Source organism: Macadamia integrifolia, chromosome 2, assembly GCF_013358625.1.
Source record: "Macadamia integrifolia cultivar HAES 741 chromosome 2, SCU_Mint_v3, whole genome shotgun sequence".
NCBI classification, from domain to species: Eukaryota; Viridiplantae; Streptophyta; class Magnoliopsida; order Proteales; family Proteaceae; genus Macadamia; species Macadamia integrifolia.
The window spans coordinates 31,533,081-31,552,889 of NC_056558.1; the positions used below are offsets into that span (position 1 = coordinate 31,533,081).

The following is a 19,809-nucleotide window of genomic DNA, read 5'->3' on the forward strand; positions in this document are numbered from 1 at the left end:
TTTTTTTTTTGGTTGAATTCCTTCTAGTCATTTTACTTTGAAACAATTTATTAGCAAAAAAATTTACATTGAAACAATACATCTGGCACAATGTGTTTGTACAGGGAGTGTGAGTGGCATTCAACATTTCTTTTGTGATCAATGAACATGGTGACCCACTTGTGAGTTGCTCAGATAGTTAAGGTGAACTGAGGATTGTGTGGATTAGGTGCACGATCTCAGGTTCGATTCTTCATCTGTCCATTTACAATTTAAGTGGAGATCATGGTGGTGGGTTGTTGTGTTAGTCTCCCCGAGGATTAATTGAGGTGCACATAAGTTGGTTCGTACACCTTGGTTAACAAAAAAAAAAAACATGATAAAACTTATGGAGAGAATGCCACCTGGTTGCATGGCCTGCTTAGCTCTCGAGAGAATGCCCCTTCGTTGCAACCTTGCCTAGCACGAGAGCGTACATCAAGCGGTAAGGTGATCATTTAGCCACCTCCGAGTTAAACCGGATAACATTATTTTCTCCTAAAAACTGCAATAAATTGACTGTGTTATGAGGCTTACATAGTCACATAATCATCAGCACTTCCAAGTAGGGGTGTCAATCGGTCAGGCTAGGCCGGTCTCGGTCGGGCTTAATTGGGCTTGACCACTTTGAAGCCTTGCACCGTGAACAACCATTTAAGTAAATAGGCCTAGCTTTGGGGGGCATGGTACGGTTTATAATCGGGCCGGTCGGTGTCAGGCTTTAATTGGGCTTCCTTAAATGGATCTTGACCGGGCAGGCTACGGACCTATTTAAGTCTGAACGGGCTTTAAACGTGTCTACCTTAAAATTCTTTTCTTAAGTTGGTTGAATGCCCAGAAATATGTGAAGCAAACTTTTAATAAAAAAGATAAATGATATGAGATTATGATTGTTCTTACAAATAAAAAGATGAGATTATGACTTTTACAACATACAAAATAAAGCTTAATTAAATCAAATCATATTACAAATCAAAAGGTAAGAAAACTTAATATGTTTTTTACTAGTAGTGGCAAAATAGGAATTTTATATAGTATTAAAGGGGGCCGGGTTGGGTTGGGCTACAACGAGTCGGTGTAGGTCGGGTCATAAACGTCTCGGGTTCGGTTGAGCCTACCGGTGCAGGCATAAAATTGACACCCCTTCTTCCAAATATTGTTCCAGGAGTGTAGTTATCATATCGGTGAATCGGCTGATTTGAATTGAAATCACTCAAAATCGATCCAACATGGCCAATTCACACCAGAAATCCCGAAAATCGACAGGTATTCAGATCAAATGGCCTATTCTAGGGTTCTTTGGGCCGATTTTGGCCGATACACGCCAGAATCCCTAGAATCGTCAAGTTTTCAGATCAAATAGCCGATTCTAGGGTTTTTAGTCCCGAATCGGCCCGGATTCCTGGTTATAAAACAGGAGTTCTGAACTCTGCTAGTCTCATTCCTTGCTTGGCTCCTTCTTATCCACAAAGATAAGAGGGATAAGGAGGAATAAGAGGGGTATTCCACTATTCCTCCCCTTTCCAGTTTGCACCACCTCGCTTCCCCACAATGTTGTTATCTTCTCCGTCGTCATTTCTGATACTCCCTAAGTTGAAGTCTCTCAGCATTAGCTCTCCATTCCTTCATGGATCCTCACCAATTCATCACCTCAATAAACCCTCCTCATCTCTCTCAACTTCAAACCTATCTCCCCCTTCTTTTCTTCCTCAAATTCGTGCTATGAAAACGTTGCAGGGGAGGGTCGTTTGCGCCACCAACAACAAGACTGTTGCGGTTGAGGTAGTGCGTCTCGCCCCACACCCAAAATACAAGAGAAGGGTGAGGAAGAAGAAGAAGTTCCAGGCTCACGACCCTGAGAACAAATTCAAGGTTGGGGACTTAGTACAACTCGAGAAAAGTAAACCCATCAGCAAGACCAAAGCTTTTATTGCTATTCCCGTCGTTGAAAGGAGAAGGCCCAAACCCTCTGAAGCCGTGCCGCAAGAGCTTGGTATCCCATTGGAGTCCCAGCAGACTTAGATGGGTAAGATTGCGCTTTTGATTCTTGTATCTCAACATCTCAACTGTATTGAACCGTTTCTATCAACGCCTGCTTCAATTTGATTCGGTTAAGACTGTGAAACTTCCGAATTCTTGTGTTTTTGTGAATTAATCAATCGAGATGATGGAATTTCTCTTTACTGGTAGTTCCATTTGTGCTCTTTACTGGTAGTCCCATTGGAGTCCCAGCAGAATTTGTTGTGCTTTTTAATGATCGAACAAAAAATTAGGAATTCTATCTCTTTATTATTGAAAAGAAAATTTGAGTTTGTGCTGCATTAGCAGTTTTGATGAACTAGTATGTCTTGTCGCGGAGGGGGGCAGTCACAACTGCCATTTTTGTGTTTGTTTATTTGCCGCTGAGAAACTGGGATTTCTTGTTTTCAATTGAAGATTAAAGATAAAAGTCCTATGATCCTATCTGTCTATCTTGTTGTGATCATCTGAGATATTTTTGCTGCAGAAGAAAAAGCTTTAACGCATTGAAAATGTTTGTTAAGTTTGGGTCTCTTCTTAGCATTGTATGATATCTGATTATTCAATCTCAAATAGTCGATGTTCGATGCTATAGTTTCTATGACCTGGGTAGTCAATTGGATCCTTGTTCCATTCCTTCACAGTTGAAGGGTAAACAAGAATCAGCTACCCCTTGGTGATTATGATTTGCCTCAAAATCAGCCATTGCAGACCTCAAAAACCAATATTGCTGGAAAACTAGTAGTAACTAATAAATCGATAGAACTGTTGGTTGTAAGCCTCTGGAGGACCTTTCAGTACCTTCTTTTCCTCTTTCCACAAGCAGTGTGCGTGTTTTTATCTGAGAAGGAAGAAATGAAAGGCAGCTTCCAAACCTGTTGAGACACCCAGTTGCACTGCAAATCTTTTGGTTCGTCAAAACTAACAAGAAGTCACTTTCCTCTTAATGCTGTCCACTGGAGTACCACCTTCATTCTCTTTCTGCTAAGAGTTGTTTTATCTGAATTGAGGAGAAATAAGGATTCCACTTCGCCTCATGGCAACCAAACACCTCTGATTGAGGACCCATTGATCGCATTTCCTATAATCAGCTGAGAAGCAATCTCGTCGAAATGTGATTGTGACATATCAGACTGGGGGAATCAAGTGTGCTCCTTGGAGATTGGTGGCTTCCTTCCATTGTGGTAGAAAATTTGCCTCTAATACTAATGATAAATTATTGGATCCGAGTCTATGAAACCTTGGAACTATCTCATGGTGGCAGTTTGTTTGTTTTCCATATCCTAAGATCTGGTTTCTATTTCAATTGCTATAGAAAATGTCTTCCCAGTCAAAGATCATGCCTTCATATGGTTCCCCCTTCTACAAAGACAATATTATTTTGTTCAGGCTTCCTCATAGTAGGTATCTATGTGCAACGTATAATTTGTCGTTTCACATTTCCAGCTCCCTCATCAATTTGAGTTTCAGGAGTCAATTGATAGATTTCAGTTCCCTGAGAAATCAAAGCAAAGGAAACCAGACCTTCTTGTCATTCTTGGGGGGAGCCAAAGTGGAGGGGGAGGGAGAGAAGAGGCTGGGAGCAGTGAGGAGCTTCTGAGGATCATATTCTCTATTCAGTGTGCTCTTAACAGTTCGGAGGACTTGCTTATGTAATTTCCTTTCCTAATAATATGAATGTATGATGTATCTATTCCAAGGGAAAAGTTATCTCTGAACCGATGTCGATTTCTTTGCCTCTCACATAAGTATTTTCTGTTGTTTTTTCTAATATCGTTCTACATCCCTTGTATAGGAGTTACTTACAACTGAATGGGTCAGCCAGATAGATCCTCGCACTCCAATCAGTTCTATTTGAGGTTATACTGGATACAAGGCTTAAGTAATGCATATCTTTTTTCACATTCTTTTCCTAGAATTGTTTTAGGCTCTTTTTCTTCAAAACATAAAGAAAGGTGAAATGAACACTTCCTAATCATGCAACCTCTGCATCCAAAGAGACGGTGACAAATGACACCCCTACCCCTATGAAACACAAAAAACCTACCATCTATTGGCACAACCAGGAAACATTCTTTTCTTCATAAATAAAATAAAAAAGTTGTAAAAAAAAAAAATGCTAGACAAACGTTTTCCTTCGGTCATGGTCTACTAGTCGAATTTTTCATACATATGGATAATATTTTATCTATCAAAAAATTAGGGGCCGGAGTGTAAATTCATCCGTCTATTACACCAGAAGTCGTACAAATGTTCTGGCATTCTGAATATCAAATAAATTAATATTAATTTAAATAATTAACATGTCAAATTTGATGGTCTATTTCAATCAATGACAAACACTTTCAGTTTTCTTCATCAGAAGTCCCTATTCATAGAGGTTACCATAGGGTCTTAGGCGTCAAATTTCATATTCCATGACTTCAAATTTTAAATTTCATCCCCTTTTTCCTTTCTGCATTTTCCGGCTGTTTTCTTCGGGCATGCCAGTGATACCCTGGAAAGTAACAGCGTGGTTGAATACCACTCCCTTTTTAACCTGGTTCTTTGAACTTAAGAAAAAAGTAAAAAGTTAAACCAAGGTAGTATAATACTTCCAATAAAGTTGGTCCAAAATTCAATGGCTACCACCGAGTTTATACAACCTCAGTGTCCACAAAAATTATGTCCATGAGACTTTAACCTGGGGATATGATTATTACAAATACAACGATAGGGTAAAAACAACAAAAGGAAATCTCCAGCCACGGATGTAGCAACTAATGAGCTTACAACTTAAGCTAGCTGTGCCCATATATTGATCATCAGCCCATACGGGTGACAGCTGCATGTATGGCATCTGCAAGATGCGGGACTGTCCTTGAGCTCAGACCTGCCATGCTAATTCTCCTATAACACATAAAAAACGAGTGAGAATGAGAACATCAGAAACAGAAACAGAAAAATAAATAAAAAAAACCAGCCAACTAATATATTCATAATTTTGTAGGAAATTCCTACCATTGTTAAAACGGATTGATGCTGGTGGGATCAATAATTCATATTAGGCAAAAGTTAAACCTCCACCACGGGTGGTGGAAGCGACCACTCTTCTAGGGTCATTATTACTCTCACCCCTAATTGTATGAAGTCGATAATACCACCCTTCCATGATATCCTCTACACACTATTCGAACAGAAAAAAATTGGTGATACTATGTAGGGTATGAATTACTTGTTTCCAGTTGAGAGTTTAACAGGCAATTGGTTCATCAGACTACTTCCCACTAATATTTGATTGAAAAATTATTCAGGGAATAAAATATTTCACAAAGAATGGGCCTTAATGGACAGATGTGCCAATGGAGAAATAACTTTACCCATCAGATGTCATGTATACGTGATACTCTTTGGTCATGAAAGAAACTTGCTCTGTATTCAACCCTGTGAAAGTAAACATTCCAATCTGCTTAATAATATGACTCCAATCGCCTCGTGTACCTACATAAAGGCAAAGGAAATGCATCAAAACAATGTAAGCTTAGCTGAGAATAGAATATAGGCAGGTCATTGCATCATAGACATTTGATTTCAATGCAATTATATAGTTGAACCACCAATGCTACTTTGCAGCCCTAAAAAAATGTAAGAAATGAGAATCAATAGACAAACAGAAGAAACCCGAAAACAAGCTAACCTCTAGAACGTAGAGCATCAAATAGTTGCTGTCGCATGCTGATAATCCGATCAGCCATTGCTTTCAACTCAATTGTCCATTCATGAAACATATCCCTGCAATCAAAGCACAATACAAATCACCATGCTCTTTTTCTCTATCTCTCTCTCTCTCTCTCTCTCTCTCTCTCTCTCTCTCTCTCTATCTACTTGGAGAAAAGCAAACCACGGAAATTATATTATATAAATTTGATATACATTATTTGTATCTTTTTTTTTTTTTTCGTACACCCTTCAGAACATACTTGTAATTTTTTCTTGGGAAATTATCCAGTACCACCCTAAATTTGAAAATAACTTGGCGTAACCCCTAAAAATGAAAATAATGTCTACCGCACCCCTAATTTGTAACACCGTTAACTGAAAGTGAGAAATGTCCCTTTTACCCTTATACTTAAACTCTAAAAAGAACCCATTTTCTTCCAAACCATTACATGTTCTCTCTCAGCCGCGACCTTAGCTGAGAGTAAACCAGTAGCAGCAGAAGGCCGGGTAGCCGGATGAACTCTTTGTTCTTTTCTTTCCTTTATTGTTTTCAAAAGGGATTCTCTTAACTAGATGGTTCAACTTCAACCTTTCTCTGCTTCCATGCTTTGTTCTTCATATTCTTTTCTTCCAGAGAACCACTCAGAGCTTCAAAGATGAAGTTGCACATTAAAAGATAAACCCAAATCTCTACTTAAAAATTTGTTTCTTCACCTGATCCCATTTTCCTCTACTGGGTATTCAAAATTCAAAAAAGTTTGAAATTTGAAAATAGTTTGAAGGTGGAGGGGAAAACAGGGGCAGATGAAATTCTGTGAAGAATCAATAAAGATATTTTATTTAGCAAACCACAGAATCCATGAATCCCACTGGTTTATACATGATGATCTTCAACATATGAACAACAGAAACCCACAAATTCCAACAAGAACAAACATAAGTTTTATGTGATCCTGCCAAAAATTTCATGGCGGAACTCTAGTCAAGATGTCTCTGGAGTTGGAAGTCAGTTCATATAACTGTTAAGAATCTACTAGATTAGCTTTATTCAATTCAGATCTCGATTTAGAAACCTTGCCAAACCCTAGAAGTTCAAATCGGTGATAACTTTTCTTAAGAACTGTCCTGTTTCGGCGGAGTTAGAGCTTCAATTGTTTAGTTACATTAGCAGTAATAAATGATGCCGACACTTCTTCATCAAAGACAAAAGCAGCAGCTCTTGAAAAATCCCTATCCGATTTCACCTAGTTTTGCAAGTGGTTACCGAAGATCTATCCCTCCTTTCGGCTGTACTGGTTTTCTCGTTTTGTTGTCTCTTACGGTAGTTCTAGGAGTTCTTCGTGTAGTCTTCGCAGGTGAACGGAGCAGAGCAGAGTAGCGCAGTGCAGGTGATCAAAGGTTATACTCATCAGAGCAGTGGTTATCAATTTAGGGATTGTCATACTCCAATCTCTGCTTTACTAATTGGGGACGAAGGGCATTATAGTAACTTAACAGACCCATAAGGGTATATTGGCCATTTAGCGAAAAAATGTTTAATGACATCATCACTTAACGCCTTAAACCTAACGGAATGGATTTTTTAGATATAATTTTGAAAAAGTGAGGGGTCTACTAGACATTATTTTTATTTTTAGGGGTTACACCAAGTTATTTTCAAATTTAGGGGTGGTACTGGATGATTTCCCTTATTTCTTTAAATGATTCACTTGATATATATTGGTTTTAATTAAATCCTTCTTATTGTAATCCTTATTTCATTATTTGGACTGCACTAAATCATTGTAACCAAGAATTTGTTGAATAGGCTTGCTTTGCCTATCATTTTTCCAAAATTCAACTAGGTAAACTCAAATTGCATGGGTTGAATCATTCCTTGATAGTAGCAGCATTTATACCTGTCCTTGAGGATGGTAGCTACAATGGATGCACCATGGATAGGCGGATTGGAATACATGGGCCTGATCACAAGTTTCACCTGGCTTTCAACCTTGCTTGCTACATCTGCCGACTTGCAAACCTATAAATTGGCAGACCTTTAGATTCATAACATGACAACATTAAGTTGGATTAGGCCTCAAAATTAATGATGTCACAATTTTCCTTTCAATTCCCCTTTTACAAGCTACTACTGTGTTTTTGGTAAAGGTAAAGTTTTACGGAAAAAATACAGCTTTACTCAAAAGAGAAAATAAGCAGCAACCAAATTTGAAATGGTAGATAATTGCTTGAAGGGTGTTTCTTACCAAGCTGAGGGCACCAACACGCTCCCCATAGAGTCCCATGTTCTTTGCATAACTTTGAGCTGCAAGGCATTCACCACCATCTGCAACAAACAAGCGAATGGGTTGTGCATCGGAATCCAGGCTTCCACTTGCAAAACCCTAGAATTTGAACAACCCACATGATACAGTTAGAATGGACAAATCTGAAATTCTCAAGGTGTTGTGCCTACACTCAAGGAAAGAAGAAAACCTATTATTTTTTTCACTAAATAACTACAAGGATGATGAATTATATCAGGCAATAAACATAAAATATATAATCAACTAAAAAACTATAAATGCAGAAATTATGTAACTAAATAACTATAACATATGGTCTGGAATGTAAATATATGACGCTTGCATTGGCGCCTTGAGCCTTTGCCCCTGCTTATGCTCCATGACTACCATGGACCAATCATTAGCCAGTTTGGATAATTGAAGATCCAGAAAGTTAATAGCTGTCTAGTTGTTATACCAGGATCATAAAGGACTCAACAATCCCAAACTACTTTGGGTTTTTGGCTCATTCACAGTTACCTGATAGGCACTATCAAAGAAAGGCAACAGTCCTTTCGATCTCATCAGCTGCCTAATCTGCTCCCACTGCTCAAGGGTTGGATCAACACCAGTCGGATTGTGAGCACATGCGTGAAGCAGCACTATTGCTCCTGTTGGGGCAGAACCAAGATCTTCTAGAAGGCCTGTTTCCCACAGATAAAGAAATATTATAACATGCAAAAAGTGCCGCAAAACTAAAAAACAGAAAAAACAAATTGACAGAATTGAACAACAAACAACCAAAAATGATTCGAAGAACAACAATTACAGAAAATTCAGTAAAAATACATCAATTTTTATCGTAGTATTTAAATAGGTAAAAAAAGTAAATATTATTTAATCCTGATTATGATACCATAAAACAAATTATGTATAACAGCTAAATGAAGATTCAGTGGTGACGCACCACTGTAACATTGCTGGTAAGACCGTAAATAGCTTTATAACAAGTATAAGCTCAGCATCAGAGAGGCACATACCTTGGAAGTTCAGTCCACGTGTAGCCGGGTCATAGTAACGATAAGTCTTGACAGTCAATCCAGCTATAGTGAAAACTTTTGGATGGTTTCCCCATGTAGGCAGCGGAATGTATATTGTGCGCTGGTAAAAGGGGGATGGTTAAACTGTAAGTTGCAAAGATCATTATCTTAGGAAAGAATCAGGTGTATAAACGTGAATTCTTTACTTGGTGATAATGTCTGGCCAGAAACTCAGCGCCAACCCTGAGTGAACCAGTACCAGACAAGCACTGGACGGTAGCCACCCGGTTCTCTTGAATAGCAGGGCTGTTTCCAAAGCAAGAAAACTATTGAAATAAGTGCAATAAAACAAAATATGTTCAATAAAAGTAAAACTAGGAAAACTCTTCACCCCTAAAAACTAAAGCAACATTTCTAACAATAACAAACATTAATCTTTCGGTTTATTGATCCTTTAAGAATTTTGTATCTTCGTCTACTTGCAATGCTTTAACTTCTCAGAATTTTCATAGTACTGCAATTGTAATTCCAAGTAAAATACAGGATATTCTTACCTGTCAGAGCCAAAAATGAGCTTAGCACTTAATTTATTGAAGTCTGCCAATCCAGTAATTGGGAGATACTCCTTAGTGCGAGACCTGACATTTGTACAAAGTAGATCTGAATAACAATCATTTAAAGTAGAACTAGAAATAACAATGATTCAATAGCTTACTGGTCATTTACAAGCATCTGCTCTGCACGTCTCACCACATTCAGAACAAGAGGTTTGCCTTCCTGTTACACATGACATTCGTCAATTGAAATAACTTTTGATCAGAAGTGACTAAACTCTTTTCATGTGAGAACACACATGCCTGTCTGCCTGTTAGATGTTGTTTATGTATGAGTGTGTGTAAGTGTGCATGTGTGTGTGTGTGTGTGTGAGTGTGTGTGTGTGTGTGTGTGTGTGAGAGAGAGAGAGAGAGAGAGAGAGATGTGCAGGCATTACTACAAAATATTTTGTATATCTTTTCAGGTATGCCTCATAGGACTAAAGCATGGCACTACTGGCACCAGCAAAAAAGGGATCCAATTCCCGGTCTGATGTATGACAATCAACAGATGTGACCAGTGAAGTGGAAAAGTTCAAACAAATGAATAGGCATAAATACGTATCTATTCTCAAATTCAAAACCACATGTGTTTGTTCCTACATGTTTACAAAAAAATGGAAAAACGTCATCAGAGAAACACACCTCTGTTCGATAAGCACCAACACCTAAATTCAACTTGATTGGGCTGGGATCCTTGTTATATGCAACAGTCACCTGATTGATTGAAAATAAATTCATAGTTAATATAAGAAATGAGTAAAAGAAATCTGCATCAAGTTTTCAAACAGAAAAGTGATGCTACGATTAAAAACCTCTAAGGAGGAAGTAACAATCAATAGAGCAGCTCTATGAGCTTCCAGGCATAAGAAAGTGAAAAAATAAGTGATTGAAGAGGGGGTGAGGGGGGAAGTGAAGAGAGCACAAGAAAGATATTTGAATATAGGGGGGTGGGGGACGTGATTTTGTATTTTTTGGGGTTGCAATTAGCTTTTCAGAACCCCACCCCCTCCTCCCCACAAACACACGCATATTAGACAATAATTTACTTTTAACTCATTAATAAAATTTAAAGGGCCTGCTTCCCTCATACCCACGTTACTCAATGTAAGGCTTCTGAAACTAAGAGCTACCTGCCATTGGCTCTTCATCTTCATTTTCCAGGTGCATTGAATATAGCTCCATTATTGACCAAAACAGTTATTATGGTAGAATTGTTAGACAAAGCCAGAGGATCACATTTTTGGTTGGGCAGAAAATTAAGTTATTTTACGACACCCATCATGCTGTTCTCCCAGCCAAAGAGCATGTGCAATTAAAGAATGCTCATTTGTTGGGATGTAGTTCATCAAAAGGTTTTGGCACTTGGGAGGGCAGTATCTTCAGCTTATAAGACTTCTTTCCACATAATGAATGAGTTTCAGGAGCAGTTGATAAAGAACCCGGACAGAGTATGACAAGCATGTTTGTTTCGTATTCTTCTAATCGTAAAAAGGACACAATTTTTTATTTTTCCTTATACTTACTCTAGCATGTTTCACACAAAAGGAGTTAAAAGTTTAGTAGTATGCTTTCACGTCGCCTCTTGAGTTGGATAGGCGTCTGTCAAATTAATGGCTTAACACATAAGAATTTCTTTTTTAATTTTTTTTAAATTCCACCCCACCTTCGCCCCCCCCCAAAATAAAACGTCATTTTCAATATCAAGAAAACCTCAAGTTTGAGGGTTGAAATCGTCTGCAATTCCGATCTCGTACAATTCTATGCAATACCACCTTCAGGCGGTGACACGTGTAGTGATACCAATACAATGGTCCAGATCTAGTACAACTAATAAAACATTAAATCAGTGAAGAGGCATTTAAATCAGATCTGGACCATTGTATTGGTATCAATACACGTGTCACCGCCTAAAGGTGGTATTGCACGGAATTGTACGAGATCAGAATTGCAGACGATTTAATTTGATTAAACCGAATCAAACCGAAATAATGATGACCCAATCCATATAGGGGTATTTTGAAATTGTGAAACCCTAAAAATTACTTTCCTCTTTTCTTCCCTTCTATTCTTGAAATAGTAAGAGATTTGCTGATGCACGGCGGCAGCGGCTGCCGCTGCTGGGGTTTTGCCGACAACGCACCCTTTTTCTTCTTGAACTCGTTCGTACGATTGGAGATCATGCCCATCAATATGAACTTGAACTTAAACATGAACATGAACCATCACCATCTGAGGTTCAACAGTCGCCACTGCTGCCGACTTTCAGGCTGTGTTTTCTGGTGCCGGAGGTGAGGCCCAGAGCGATTCCAACTCCTCTTCCGTTGTTGATTTCAGTCACGACCCAACAGTTCTCCTAGGGGACTCCTCGATCTTGCCCTCAACCTCCCCCTCCGCTGGAAGTCGCTTAATACTGTGATTTTGGGAGCGTCACTGGTTCAGAACGGACAATATTTGTATTTCCATTTCAAGTTCTTGCTCCTTCATTTTTTTCTAAGAAGGCAAAAAGAAAAAAAGAAAAAGACAGAAAAGGCTGAGACCGGAATTATCATGTAAATATGTGATCGGTCTGAGCGGCATCCACTTCTCCCTCTTCATTTGGGTTGTCCGCGTCAATATTGCCACGTGTTGCATTCTGCCAAAGGTATTGCAGTATTGTACTATTGTACAATACTGGAATTGTAAGATTAGAATTGCAGACGATTTTTATCGTCTGACCGTGTGTAGGAAAAAAATCGTCTGCAATTCCGATCTCGTACAATTCCGTGCAATACCACCTTCAGGGGGTGACACGTGTATTGATTCCAATGCAATGGTCCAAATCTGATTTAAATGCCTCTTCACTGATTTAATGTTTTATTAGTTGTAGCAGATCTGGACCATTGTATTGGTATCAATACACGTGTCACCACCTAAAGGTGGTATTGCACGGAATTGTACGAGATCGGAATTGCAGACGATTTCAACCCGGAAGCTGAGATGTACACGCAACCAATCTCCAACAAAATTTTGTCGACATTTCTCGCCTGATCAAGGGAGCTCAATGGCACTATTCATCTCAAATCCGACTTCAAAATATATACCGAGATCGGACTTTGTATTTCCACAATTTCAGTATTGCTTATAAAGTACAACACATCCCCTTTTCCAAACATATAGACAATAGGGACATGAAGAAGATACAACGAAATTTAAAGTTGATAGAAAGATCTAAATGGATTATACAAGCATATAATCAAACAATATCATACAAATCAAACGATAATAACAAAACAGAAATTTGGTACCAAAGAGAATACGAAAAATTCTAAACGAAAGAAAAGCAAACGATTCGGATACAGATAGAGCAGGAAGAATAAGAAGAAGATGGAATCCAAACAAATAATAAAGAAAGCCAAACCAGTAAAGTCGAAGTTGCAGAAAGAGGAAAAAACAAGTAAAGTCGAAGATTGCAGGGAAGAGGAAAGATAGAAGGAAAGCAAAGAGTTTACCCCAAGAATCGGATCTTCAGGAGCTCGGACAACGTTGGCGAACACAGAATCGCCATTGAAGGCGGCGGTTGGAGAAAGAGAGATGGTCTGGTTAGAATTTTGGGAATCCATGGAGAAAGCAGAAGGATCGTCTGCGAGATGCCTCGCCAAAGCACTTAACCTTCGATCGGTTGGTGAACCGTGGGCGCCTGATAAAGAGAACTGTGGGCGCAATTTAGACATTTTCTTTGTTCAATACCTCTCGATGGTCGTAGACTACGCTTTTCCTTTTATGGACTTCCACCACTTTATAATAGGGACTCCTTGTTGACGTGGCGGGCCGAACTAGGCTCTAATCTGATGACGTGGCTGATACATTGGCCCCGCGATAACCATGAAGCCCACGTGGCTGTCAACCCATATCAAAAGGAACGAAAATCAAGAAAGGGGTGGCGCATTCTAGAGTTTCGCCTAAGAAATAAACACGTGGCATTACGTTCGGACAAAATTAGCCACTTTTAGGCACGTTTCCCTAGGCAGTTTGGGAAAACAACTGTGATTGATCGAGGGCCTCAGCCATGGGCTTTTATGGCCTCATGGTTCATAAATCCATGTAACTTCTTCCCTTTCAAACCTTTTTCTTTGCCTGGTTTATTGTTCCACCAGTATTGATCTTTCGCATTCCCTTCTGGACGCACGGTTGGAAGCGTGCCGATGATATTGACGGGCTGTGGTTGTTCATGGATTTTCACCTTAAATTTCCTCATGAGAAAAGAGATACAACTCGACATTCTATTCATATGGTCATCATATTATGAGTTTTCACGAATTTTGATTATGAAACACAAATGAAGTATACATATTGTGTAAAATCTTGAATGAAATATTGTTAGTCATTTGATGATAAGATTTGTTATGGGTAGTTTTTCAAATGGTCTGTATACCCTACAGGTTTTTATCATTGCAGCCAGATGTTATGAGTTTTAGTGTGAGAAGAAAGCGTCGGTGCGTTACCTTCATTCAAAATGTTTCCACCCATTCAAAAGTCATTTCAACAAATCTGAGTTGTGGCAATTATATTCCATGTCCAAAGGTTTGTCATATGGCATTGTTAAGTATAGAGATCAATTTGGCATTAAAAGGGGTATCAATGAGCCGGGTTGGGCCAGGCTTTATAGAAACATGGCCCAATCCTAAGGTCTTTTTAACTTAGGTCCAGTCCAACCCTAGATTGGGTTGAGATATCTCAGCCTAGTCCTAACCTTATCGGGCTCACTCCAATCCAACCCAGCCTTGATTGACCTTAATTGGGTTAGGTTGAGCCAGGTTGGCCCTGATTAACCTAGATCAGAGTGGGGCTGGCCTTGATTGACTCTGGTAGGTGGTGATATTTATTTTTATACGTAATAGAATGAGATAGAAGTGCACGGGTTGGGATGGGCTAGGCTCAGCCCAATGCCTTAGCCCAGGTCTGGTCTTGGATTTCAAAATCCAAGCCCAATCCTGCCCTGAGGATTGAACAATTCAACTTAGGCCCTGTTCGGGCTTAGGAAGGGTTCGGGCTGACCAGGTTTTTTGGCACCCATGTTGATAATAAACTACTATAACTTTTGAAAGAATAAGAGTTATATCTACTCGTGATGTATTTATTGATAACTATCTTTAATTGAGACTTATAGACATTATCCAGTAGACATTTGTGGTGGAATTTTGCATTAGGATTATAAAATTTCCAATGTTAAAGGCTGAGGATTGTATGTCCAACGAAATCATTAATTATTAGATAATTTATTTTATTAATCAATAGAGAATTGTATATAATGAGATTATTTAATATAGAATATTTGTATTCATCTCATAAAGGAGGGGGAGAACTACCCTTAAGAACTTGTAAAAGACGAAGTCGTGTGGGAGAATTTTTCTCTCTAACTCTTGATGACACATCACATGTACATGTCATCAAGGTTTTAAATATGAGAAAAGGGTAGATATGCTATCGATATATTGTATGTTACCATCCAATGTGTCAATCTCTCTCTCTTCCCCTTTTTGGAATAACTCCATTATCCCTCTTGTGTGACATATCATCTGGCGCCCCCATTAATGCTATCCGCTAGTTTACGTATACCAATGGCATATCTAGCATTCTAGCCATCTATATATATATATATATACTAGTAAGAACACACGTGCAAATGCACGTATTACAAATAATTTTTTTAAAGTGTCCATATTGTCACCTTCATGGATTGCACTGGAATCAAGTAGGATATACTCCAAGCTTTGGGAGACAGAAGAGATTTTTTGGAGGTTAGGAGTTCGGACTTGTAATTTTCCTATCAAGGTTTGGAGGAGTAGGTTGTCAAAGTTATTGTTATAAGAACTCATGTTTACTTTTGCTTTCTGAGTTTATAACCTACAAACAAATTGGAGTACTATTCATTATGGATTTAGAATACAACAACTTCTCTATATGACACTTCTTAATTCCCCAACATACCGCCCCATATATCATAGTTGGTTGCATAATAGTCCTAATTAGAGCTGATTTAAGAGTTGCCCGGATCAATAACAAGCCCCATGAAAGTCATCTAAGGTGGTTTAGCTATGTTCAAAGAATGCCTGAGGACACCCTAATAAGAATGAGGGATCAAATTCAAATTGAAGGAGCTAAAAGACCTAGGGGCTGGCTTAAAATGACCATAGGTGAAGTGGTGAGGAATGGTATTCATAGTCATGGTCTTGTCTCAAGTATGACTTTGAATAGAGTCTATTGGAGGGTAAGGATCCATGTAGCCAACCCCATTTAGCTGAAATTCATCTAACTTTTTAGGTTGGGTCTCTTTCCTCCTACTCTCATCCTTGCAACCCTCTTCCTTTTTTTTTTTTTTTTTTTTTCTAACAGATCCATGTAACGGACACCATTAAGTTGTAAAAACGTTGAGCTTGTTATTGTTGTAGTACGTTCAGAATACATTGATAATCAAATCATTTATTTTCATAAAAATCTAAAAACTAATGTTAAAAAAGGAAAGTACATGTTCAGATTATGAACAAAGCATCACATAATGCAATTCCAAATGCAAGCAGGCAAAGCAAACACTTGATAGGCTTACTAAATCTCCCCTAGAAAGCATACTTCTTGTTTTGTTTTTGTACCTTTCACGTACAAACCCAATTGGTGAAATAGTCTCGATGGTTATTATTGAAGCAGTAATTTGGTCGGTTAATATTCAATTAATATTTTTTATTATTGTCACACCAAAGCCAAACCAAACCAAACCAAACCAATCAAAACCCTAACAATATTAGGTTATTCTCTTATGTTCATATTTCGAGGCATGCACTTCTCCTAGAAAGTATACTTCTTGTTTGGTTTTGTACCTTTCACGTACAAACTCAATTGGTCAAATAGTCTTGATGGCTATTATTGAAGTAGTAATTGAGTTGATTAATATCCAATTAATATTTTTTATCCAATCAACAATACTCTTTAATGGGTCTACCCCGGGTAGGGTAGAGTCCAATAACAAGGTATGTCCTGTTCTTTTATATATGAGTTGCCTTTGAACTTCTTATTGTCTAACATTTTATGTACTTAATTGTTGTGTTGGAGTGGAGTGAATCACAATTGAATGATGTAGGTAATGTGATGATTTTCCTTACTTGTACTTGATGTTTATTTGGCGAATAAGGATTGAATCATGCTTCTATTATGTTTTTTTTCTTTGTTTGGGGTGAAAATGCTTCTATTATGTTGGTAGTATGGTAACAGGTCTTTCCATGTTTCGGGTCTGCCTTCTTAGAGTCCTTTCTATTTAAGATGGTACGTTGATGTAGATCGAAAGCAGGATCTGCTAGAGGTGTTCTTGCTTAAATCTCGGAGAAAATTGCATTGCCACCCCTTGAACTTTGGTCATTATTCAATGCCACCCCCTGGACTTTTCGAAACACCAAAGACACCCCCTGAAAATTCAAACAATTTCAAATCAGTCCCTGCCGTTAGCCGATCGGGTTAAGTGAGTGAAAATCTGTTAGTTTTTTTACAACTCAAAACACCCCCAGCTATTATGAGAGGACAATATTGCCCTCCCTTTCCCTTCTTCTTCTAAACCCACACTCTCCCTCTCACTCCTCACTCATACAAACAAGGAGGAAGAAGAAAACCTGCAAGTCGACCGCTCCCCTCCGGAGTGCGATTCTCAGTTCATCATTTTTGAACAAAATAGTCCAGCTGCATTTGGATGTGTAATGATCTGAGGAAGAATTCTGAGAGTCTGAGAGATTCAAAGCATGAAAAAGATGGCGGCGATGATGATGATGCTGAGGAGAGGAGCTTCGAGTTGGAGGACGGCTTCCACAACCTCTAATCACCCCGTAACGAGAATCCCATCTTCTCTATTTTCTTCCTTCTCTTTGTCCACTAACGCTGCTGCAAATGCTAGTGCTCATTTCTCAAACGAGGGCATTCTTTTAGCCGACTCCCCTCCATCGCCAACTGCGGCTGCTCCAACCCTTCTTCAGCTAGAAGTCGTTATCTATGATGGGGTCTGTCATCTCTGCCACGGAGGTACAAATATTAGTATTTTATCTTCATATCTGTAAATGAGAATTGTTTGATTTCATATTCATTCACCAGAAAACAACTAAACCTCGTAAATGGATCATTGAGCTTTCGTTTACCTTTTTTTCCTCTTTCATAAGATTATTCCTTCTTTTGATTTTGATGCTTGTAAAGTTATAATTGCTCATGTTATTAGATGGAAATATCTTTGGGGTTTTGTATCTGAATGGTTTTTTTGCTATGTCTTTGCATCGTAGTATAATCCACATGCGAGAATTTGAAGGCCCAGATTATTCACTTCTATTACCACTTCAGTTTTGGATGCCTTTCTTTCTCTCTTTCATTATCAATGATCAAAGTTCTTCTTAGGTTTCATCTGATCACTAATTTTCGAGTTAATTCCTCCAGTTTCTGGCTTGTTTCCGTTGTAAACTCTTAAATTTTTCCTTTTTTCCCCATTCATTTTTCTCCTAGGTCTGCAGGGTTCCTGGTTTGGGTTGCAACTTTAAATCTCATTACTTCTAAGCGTGCTTTTGCATTCACTTTGTTCTTCACACATCATACATCATAATCTAGGAATTTTTGAAATTATCATTCCTTTATAGTCTTTAGTTGTTATTCTTGTTGCAGAGGTGAAGTGGGTGATCAAAGTCGACAAGATCGCATGCCGGAGGGGAGCAGTCTGAGAATCGCACGCTGGAGGGGAGATGGTCTGAGAATCGCACGCAGGAGGGGAGCGGCGACTTGCAAGTTTTCTTCTTCTTCCTTGTTCGTATGAGTGAGGACTGAGGAGTGAGAGGGAGAGTGTGGGTTTAGAAGAAAAAGGGAAAGGGAGGGCAATATTGTCCTCTCACAATAGTTGGGGGTGTTTTGGGTATTTTATAAAAAAACTAACAGACTTTCACTCACTTAACACAGTCGGCTAACGGTAGGGACTGATTTGAAATTGTTTGAATTTTCAGGGGGTGTCTTTGGTGTTTCAAAAAGTCCAGGGGGTGGCAATGCAATTTTCTCTAAATCTCGAGAAATTTCATAGGAACGGAAAATAATACTGTTAAACTATTCTATAATGATACTAACAGAATATAATATAGATTACCAGATTTAAAGATTTAACTTCAAAATCAACGAGCAACTTGTCATTTATCAAATTGATATAACCAGAAACAGAGAATAAGGGGGAAACAGTAAATAAGAGAGAGAAAAGGAGAGAGGATTGTGGGGTAGAGAAAATGGGGAAACAGAATTGTGGGGAAGGGAGAGGAGAGAAAGAAGAGATCACCAAAAAAAAAAAAAAAAAAAACCTTTTCCATTATCAAATGGTGGGGGACTGTGAGCCATTCATTACCTCCTTTAAAAGTCTTAGAAAGCAAAGACTGACTGAACGACGAAGTCTCCCACTCTCCCTCTTCGATGGTTAAGATGGAGTTTCATGGATTGACGAGGAAACTAAAAAGAAAAAAAGACTCAAATAAATTTGGAAATTATAATTCATATTCCAGTCTATCTTGACAACTTGATCCTTTCAATGGGCTCCTTTACCGATCTGAAAACCAAAAATCCTATTTGAAAAAAAAAAAATCCAAATAAACAAAACTTCAACTGCCGGCAAAGATAATCAACGAAGTCTACGACAGTTGAATCGATTACGTGTGAAATTGGAATTTAGATCTTAGATAGACGAAAATACCCAGAAACCATGATCAAAACCCTAGTTTTTAGTCATTTTTCTCTTATTAATTACAGAGAAGAACCTTCTGCCGCAACCAAGACTTAGGTACAGAAGGATGAAGTCTATGCTAGCAGGGATAAGAGGACAAGTTCAGCACTGTTTACCATTACTATACATGTTGCGTCAGCTCCATCAATGGCGGCCTGTTTTATTGGTTGGGCTACAAAGCAATTTAGGACCACAGGTATTATACACATACAGTAATCCTAAGTGCCTAACATGGTTAATACACAAGGACAGCTGGAACTGGAACAACGTTCCCCGAATGTGTATGGCTAAAATCACTATCCATAGTATATGATCCCCCAAGGAGCGGTATGCTTACCAACCGGTAAGTAACCAATTCTACCAAATTTTCTAAATTATGTGTCGTCTTAGTTCAGCTTCTGGTGCTACATGTTTTTTTTTTT

The 19,809-nt window shown here is 38.6% G+C and overlaps 2 protein-coding genes across 6 annotated transcripts; one reads left to right on the forward strand and one right to left on the reverse strand.

Annotated features, from left to right (window-relative positions):
- Positions 1-1,452: 1,452 nt before the first annotated feature.
- LOC122061628 (30S ribosomal protein S17, chloroplastic) lies at positions 1,453-10,073 on the forward strand. 5 transcript variants are annotated; one of them, XM_042625061.1, is made up of 2 exons: positions 1,453-2,044; positions 10,059-10,073. In XM_042625061.1, the coding sequence occupies exon 1, from the start codon at positions 1,570-1,572 to the stop codon at positions 2,038-2,040; it is 471 nt and encodes a 156-aa protein (XP_042480995.1). In that variant the 5' UTR covers positions 1,453-1,569; the 3' UTR covers positions 2,041-2,044; positions 10,059-10,073. The 5 variants fall into 5 exon arrangements, with proteins under 5 accessions (XP_042480995.1, XP_042480988.1, XP_042480973.1 ...); XM_042625054.1 differs by lacking the exon at positions 10,059-10,073 and adding an exon at positions 3,833-4,015; XM_042625039.1 differs by lacking the exon at positions 10,059-10,073 and adding an exon at positions 3,484-3,808.
- On the reverse strand, positions 4,604-13,369 carry LOC122061623 (aspartate aminotransferase, cytoplasmic). Its single transcript, XM_042625017.1, has 12 exons — positions 13,125-13,369; positions 10,279-10,350; positions 9,756-9,817; positions 9,595-9,678; positions 9,247-9,346; positions 9,041-9,161; positions 8,541-8,704; positions 7,983-8,120; positions 7,635-7,756; positions 5,714-5,808; positions 5,397-5,517; positions 4,604-4,926 (listed from the first exon to the last, which is right to left on the reverse strand). Exons 1-12 carry the CDS (start codon positions 13,344-13,346, stop codon positions 4,842-4,844), a joined length of 1,386 nt encoding a protein of 461 aa, XP_042480951.1. The 5' UTR covers positions 13,347-13,369; the 3' UTR covers positions 4,604-4,841.
- Between the last annotated feature and the right edge of the window lie 6,440 nt (positions 13,370-19,809).